Genomic DNA, 7,696 nt, shown 5'->3' with positions numbered 1-7,696 from the left:
TTCCTGCTCATGGGACAACCTAATATTTTGTGCTTTTAATGTGATACAATGGGAAGAACATATATCAGGCAAATAACAATAATAATCTATTCACAAGGAAACAACCAGACTAGTTCTATCCAGAAACGGTACATTTTATAATTCCTGGACTGTTTAAAAATAGAGTCAATGTCATTAAAACTAACAAAACCAGTAAAATGTAATGAAGCTTAACTAAGTCTCAACTAAAATAAAAGATATCTGGAATAGTGGAGAATTTGAATAAAGACTTAATGAGATGACATTATGAAATAATTTTTTAGGTGTAAAAATAACAATTGTTACATAGAAAAAAATAACTTCCTCAATTAAAGTATTTAGCAGTGGCATGCAATGAAGTCTGCAGCCTATTTTCAAATGGTTGAGGACAGAGTAAGCATGCTTGTATGTGTATCTCTGGGTAGAAGACAGGAATAAGAGGGAGAGGAATATCATTAAGCTACTGTGAAGAATAAATGGAATGATGGATATACGGGGCTTCTCAAAGTGGTTGGCCAGGTTCACTCTCGTAATTAACTTCTGCTCAAAGAAGCATTCCCTGGACGTAAGCATGGAGTCTTAATTGACCTTTCTCTCCCCAAACCCAGAACCAAGGACACATGAAGGAAAGAATGACTGAAGAACATCATCATTTAAAAGCAGTTTATTCTGGGACCAGCAGGTAGTGCAATCATTAGGTCACGAGACTCCCACGTAGTTGTCCACGGTTTGAGTACCAGGCCTGGTGGTTTAAAACTCGTGCCAGGCTTGTGTGCATGCATGTCCAAAATCCTGAGAGGAGAATGGAGGTACTGTGGCATGGCCATCCCCCCTGATGGCTGATTTCTCACTTCTTGTCTCTCCAGCAAGCACACTTACCCTATAGCAAAAAACTCTCTGAAAAAAAAACAAAAACAAAAACAAAAAACAAACTAACAAAGAAAAAAAACAAGGGACCGGCAGTTGGCGTAATGGCTATGTCACTAAATGAACTCTGATGTAGTCGACCATGGTTTGAGCCTTGGATCCAGTGGCTTGAACTCAGGCAGGGCATGTGCGCGAGTGTACCCAAGATCCCGAGAGGAGAATGGAGGAGAAAGGATTGTGGCATGACCATCCTCCCTGGGGGGTGATTTCTTGCTTTCTGTCTCTCTGTCTCTCCCTGCCTTTCTGGCAAGTGTATGCGACCTATAGCAAAAAACTCTTTAAAAAAGGGGTGGGGGCAGTTTACCTTTCAGCTGGAGAAAGCATGGAATGGGGTAAAAATAATACTTCTGATTAAAGTAAAAGAATTAAAGTGACATCAGCAAATATTTGATTTACTCAGATACTCCTTAACTTTCACACATAAAGGATTCCCCACTTACCGTATTTCGACTAATGATTTTTCAGCTTTACAATGGTGCAAGAGTAATACATGTTCAGTAGACACTGTACACCAGATTTGGGGTTTTGATCTTCTTCTGGGCTAGCAAAATGTAGGAAGTCTCTTTCAGGGCTGAACAGTAGCAACAAGCCCAGCTCCCAGCTAGCTACATGGTCACAAGGGTAAACAACCAAGACTCTACCATGTTCTCAAGTGTTATTGGATAATCTTACCCAGCTGTAGGCTAATGTATGTGTTCTGAAAAGCTCTGATGTTCAGTGGGCTGGGTGTATTAAACACATTTTTTTTTTACATATGATAGTCTCAGTGGACAGAGTTTATCAGAACACAATACTATCAAAGGTGGGCGAATATTTGTAAAGGGTCATTTATTCCCACATGTTTTCAGAATTGGAAACATTCACCTTATCATGAATGGCTCGCCGATTGGAAGGCTGTATCAAGACCTTGTATCCCAGGTTGGTGATCCCTTTGATGTGCTTGGGCGCTAGCGGGGCCCTTCTCTCCCAGGCGTTCACGTCCTCCCGCCTGAGGGCCAACACGGCTTTGTGGTGAAGACCTTTGGAGAAGCTGACCCCCAGCCTGCCCAGGCTGGCCCTCTGTACTTGGAACATCTCGAAATCTGCTGGCTGTAAAGATAACGTAAGAGAACAAGACAACAGAAGGCAAGAGGGCTCACAGAGCCGTTCTGGTCTCCTTCGAAATCTGCTGTAAAATACAACCAACTCGATCGATAACAGACACAAGGTAGAGAAGAGGGGACGGAAAAGCTGGTTATAAAATGTTCCTTTACCCGAACAAAACCAAGTTCCCAAAAGCAAGGTCATTTCATTTCAAAATAACGAATGTAAAAAAAAAAAAAAAAAGAGTATGCAACAACATTTGCAATACTAACCAGTAACAAACTGCCAAGCCAAAATAGCTTTTAAAATGTATGTTTTATCGAACATCCATTCAGCACAAAAACTTTAAGCACAGTAGTTTATAATACATATCTAGGAGATAACAGAAAGCAGTCCATTAAGACTGGTTCCAGTTTTTTAATTTTTTGTTGTTGTTGTTGTTGAGATTTTTGCTATAGGGTGTGTGTACTCACCAGAGAGAAAGAAACAGAAAACAAGAAATTACATCCCCCTCATCAGCCCCAGTGGAGACGGCATGCCACAACCCCTTCTCCTTCATTTTCCTCCAGGATTTTGGGCACACACACACACATGCTCAGCTTGAGTTTCAGGCCACTGGATCTGGGACACAAACTGCAGTCAGCCATGTGGAAGACCAGTGATGTAACCATTAGGCCATCCGCTGGTTCCTGGTTTCAGTTTAATAACATTAAGTTTGAAATCCTTATCATGATATGAAAGATTTTTTACATATTAGTGCCAATGTCTTTCCAACTTTAACTGTTCCCTAGGCAAGTGCTACTCAGTATGTTCTGCAACTAGAATTGAGTGGTGAACTGTTTTATGAATGGTCCATGATACGATGTCTATAAAAATAGAACGTAAATGTTTAGAGCAGCCAGGTGGTGGTGCAGTGGAAATACAACTGGACCCATGTGGGAAGGTCTTGGATTCCAATTCTGGGGCCTTTCTAAATATGTTGGGCACATGTGTGGCCCTGACCTGGGCTCACTGAAACTAGTGGTAAATGGTGGCATGATGACCCTACTGGTGGTGCCTATTTCTCTGTGTCTCTCTCATGGAAGAATTAAAAATAAATAAATAAATAAACTGTAAAGAGGTACTTTTAAAAGGAAGTAAACATTGGGAACCAGCAGTTAGCGTAATGGCTATGTCGCTGGACTCCCACGTAGTCGACCGCGGTTCGTGTCCCAGACCCGGTGGCTTAAAAAACTCACGCCGGGCGCGTGTGCGTGCGTGCCCAAGATCCCGAGAGGAGAATGGAGGAGAAGGGATTGCGGCGTGACCATCCCCCCTGGGGGGTGATTTCTCGCTTTCTGTCTCTATGTCTCTGTCTGTCTGGCGAGCACACGCGCCCTACAGTGAAAATCTCTCCAAAAAAAAAAAAAGGAAGTAAACACTTAGAAAGCTTTGTGCCATATGATCAATTTTCTAGTCACTCATTGTTACTGAATTTCACAAAAATATTAGTCCTCAACAGCTTGAAAATTTGAGGAAAGCAATCAACCAAGCAAACAAAACTGTTTCTTCACCAGAAGAAACAATTTAGAAATTTAAGTTGTGTGACTCAGAATTGGGACCAGCAGATGGCGCAATGGTTACATTGCTGGTTTCCTATGTAGTTGACTGTGGTTCAAATCCTGGGCCCAGTGGCTTAAAATTCTCGCCGGGTACATGTGTGCCCAACATCCTGAGAGGAGAATGGAGAAGAAGGGATTATGGCATGGCCATACCCCTGGGGAGGGGGCAGTGGTTTGTCACTTTCTGTCTCTCTCTCTGTATTACTGGCAAGCACATAAGACCTATAGCAAAAATCTCTCTAAAAAAAGAAAGTAATTCAAGCAGGGTGACTCTGAATCACACTGTCCCTACCTCAGATCTCCAACCTCACTCTCAGCATTCCTCTTCCTTGTTCTAAACATTCCATTCCCCCTTCCTGAGTGTCCTCTTCATACCACATCCTCCACTATTGAATTAAATCCTGTCCTGCCTTAACCAGTTTTCCAGCTGCTACTCCAGATAATATAACTCCATTCATTCGTTCAATCAAGAAATATTTACATAAGGCTTACTATGGGTCGTATGCAGAGCAAACTTTACATTAATTTTAATGCATAAAATACCAAAATCTAACAGTATTCTATCCCTCTACAAGTGGTTACATGCATTCTAGCCAAAAGCCAATAATTTTCTGGATCAATAACCTGGTAAAACTTAGTTTTCTACATAAATCTGGCAACAAAATATAGGAACTAAATGATTTTACACCAGTTAGAAATGTTCTACCCATTACTGCTAGAATATAGCAAACCTTTTATGAAACATTTCTTTCATAGCAGACTGCCATCTCTACAGAGCACCCAGCTTCTAGCAAAGGCTAACCAACAGTTAAGCTATAAATACATTGCCTACAAGCAAATGACTGCTTGCTATCATAATAGTAAATTTATAGGACACCTCCCGACAGAATCAGAGAATAGAGTAAACAGTAAGGAGTCCAAGTAAGAAGGTTTTGGGAAGAAGATGACCAGGATGAGAAACAGCTATGCACAGTGAGAGAAATTGCTGGTGATCAGACTTTTAAACAGGCCAAAATATAGAAACCAAAATAGATCATAAACATTTCTGCTTAAGACTGTTATATACTTAATTTCATTTATGGTTTATTTATACCATTTTGATTTTTAAAAAAGATTACATTAAACCTAAGACTAGCCCCATAAAATTCAGTCCCCCAACCCCAAGCCAATGGAACGACTACAATGTTCCCTAGAACTCAAATCCCTTCACTTCTAAATAAAACCAATTTTAGAACAGTGATTCCTTTGAATACACACATGTGACCAGAAATGGTCCCATATTACCATTACCAACAAAGGCCAAATTAGGGACCAGCAGTTAGTGTAATGGCTATGTCACTGGACTCCCACATAGTTGACGGCGGTTCGAGTCCCGGCCCCAGTGGCTTAAAACTCACGCTGGGCACATGTGCATGCATGCCCAAGATCCCGAGAGGAGAATGGAGAAGGGATTGCAGTGTGACCATCTCCCCTGGGGGGTGATTTCTTTCTTTCTGTCTCTCTGTCTCTGTCTGTCTGGCAAGCGCACATGCCCTATAGCAAAAACCTCTCAAAAAAAAAAAAAAAAGGCCAAATTGCATGAACCTATAGGTGACTAACATGGCCCTGTTATCTTCTGTCCTGAGTAGCAAACCTTGACCCTAGCATGGAGGAACATGTCCAGAGAATGCAAACCCTCCCCTCAGCTCAAGCCACCCCTCACTCAGTGACACCATCTCTGCCTCCTCCACTCTCACTTTCCTTGTCTGGGGTGGGAGTGGGGCAGCAGGCGAGACACACATGCACACACGCATGCAATACACACAGACACATTTGCAAAAGCAGACTTTTTGGGGGGACAAGAAAAAGAATGAAATGGCAGAGACTGAACTTCTAGGATTCATTCGGGAAGCTACTTTCACTTTTTATAAAGAATTCTTACATCCTCACCTCTAAAACTCTCGATTTCTAAACAAACATAGCAATGGTTACCATTGCCTAAACATTACATACCAGGCAGTATTCTGAGCCTTTGCAGACATTCTCACTTCCTCCTTGCAGAAACCTTATTAAATATCATTTTTCCCATTTTATACTAGAAACTGAACTGTAGTCTGACTGGATTTGTTGCTTATAAGCAGAAGCAGGATTTCTATGTTAATGTTTAACATTTGGGATAACTGCCTGCGGATCTGCACCCTTTGGCTCTGATACATGCTGTTACTCCTGCCAGATCTTGTTTCAGACACAAATCAGATCCATATGACATCACTTTAGTAGTCAGAGTATCCATGCACGCTCATGGCCTGGGGCTGGCTGAAGCTAAGCTGATCATGGTGTTGGGACCCTGTTTTATTGTAAGTTCTCTCTCTCTCTCTCTCTCTCCCTGTATAATATGTCTCTCTCATAAAGGAAATAAACATAAAAAAGAAAAAGAAAGAAAGAGAGAGAGAGAAAGAGAGAAAAGAGAGAGAAGGAGAAAAGAAGAAAGAAAAAAGAAAGAAAGAAAGAAAGAAGAAAGAAAGAAAGAAAGAAAGGAAGAAAGAAGAAAGGAAGAAAGAAGAAAGGAAGGAAGGAAAGAAGGAAGGAAGGAAGGAAGGAAGGAAGGAAGGAAGGAAGGAAGGAAGGAAGGAAGGAAGGAAGGAAGGAAGGAAGGAAGGAAGGAAGGAAGGAAGGAAGGAAGGAAGGAAGGAAGGAAGGAAGGAAGGAAGGAAGGAAGGAAGGAAGGAAGGAAGGAAGGAAGGAAGGAAGGAAGGAAGGAAGGAGAAAGAAAGAAAGAAAGAAAGAAAGAAAGAAAAAGAGAGAAAGAAAGAAAGAGAAAGGAAAGGTATGGTTATACCATATATCACTGACACAGGTCGAAACTTGATCTTAGCATTGGTAGACTATCAATTACAAGTTCAGGCAGTATTAGATAGAGTCAGAATGGATCCAAGATCAAACAATCAAAAACCCAGTATTGCAAATGAGGGGATGAGGCTCATAGACGTAGAGATTTTCTGCATTTCATAGAAAACCATTTTCCAAGCTTCTATGTGGCTAAGTCATGGTTACACAACCAAATGTTCTGGTGAGTGTAACTTTTTAAATGTAAGTGTCTGCCATTGTTTGGGTATTACTTGGGCCAGAAAATGATGTATTTCATTTGTGCAGTTTTCATAAAAGAGGTGGGCAGATGAAGGGAGCTAAGGTCTCCATAAGTCTTTTATTTTTTTCCATTAAATATTTAAAAATTAATACTTCTCATCAACTATTTCCATAGCATCAATTCACTGGAGAATTATTTTTAATTATGTATTTAATTGGTTTTTTTTTGGGGGGGAGGTTTTTGCTATAGGGTATGTGCGCTCGCCAGAAAGAGAGAGAAAGCGAGAAATCATCCCCCAGGGGGGATGGCCACACCTCAATCCCTTCTCCATTCTCCTCTTGGAATCCTGGGCATGCAGGCACACGCACCCGGCATGAGATTAAGCCACCAGGTCCAGAACTTGAACCACGGTCGACTACATGGGAGTCTAGTGACATAGCCATTATGCTAACTGCTGGTCCCTTTAGTTGTATTTATTTGTTATTATTAATTTTTAATAATTTGCTACAGGGCATGTGAACTCACCAGAGAGAAAGAAAGTGAGAAAGCAAGCTGCCAGATCCAAGATTTGAACTACAATCAGTCATGTGGGAGTCCAGCACACCAACCACCACACCACCTGCTGGCCCCTGGAAAACACCTTCTAAACTTACAAACCACCTACCTAACCAGAACCTGCACAAGCAAATATGTTTAAAACTACAAAGGGAGGGACCAGTAGGTAGCATAGTGGTTAAGGCCCTGGACTCCCACATGGCCAACTGTGGTCCAAGTCTGGAGCCAGTGGTTTGAGACTTACACCAGCCACATATGTGTGCATTTCCCAAAATTCCAGGAAGAGAACGGAGGAGAGGGAACTGCAGTGCGGTCATCCTCTGAGGGGTGATTTCTCACTCTCTCTCACTGTTTCTCTCCAGTGAGCACACATGACCTATATGTGACCAAAATTCCCAGAGGAGAATGGAGGAGAAAGGATTCCAGCATGGCCATCCATCCCAGA

The 7,696-nt window shown here is 41.7% G+C and overlaps 1 protein-coding gene across 1 annotated transcript in view; it reads right to left on the bottom strand.

Moving 5' to 3' along the window:
• The window catches only part of AASS (aminoadipate-semialdehyde synthase), a 74,413-nt gene that overhangs the window by 61,658 nt on the left and 5,059 nt on the right, over nt 1-7,696 (bottom strand). The window contains exon 2 of the mRNA XM_006149214.3: nt 1,810-2,034. Coding sequence (XP_006149276.1) covers nt 1,810-2,019 — 210 coding nt within the window. The 5' untranslated portion in view covers nt 2,020-2,034. The remainder of the gene's footprint in view (nt 1-1,809; nt 2,035-7,696) is intronic.

This window comes from Tupaia chinensis, unplaced genomic scaffold, assembly GCF_000334495.1.
Source record: "Tupaia chinensis unplaced genomic scaffold, TupChi_1.0 Scaffold000257_1, whole genome shotgun sequence".
NCBI classification, from domain to species: Eukaryota; Metazoa; Chordata; class Mammalia; order Scandentia; family Tupaiidae; genus Tupaia; species Tupaia belangeri.
This window is presented reverse-complemented; position numbering and strand designations above follow the sequence as displayed.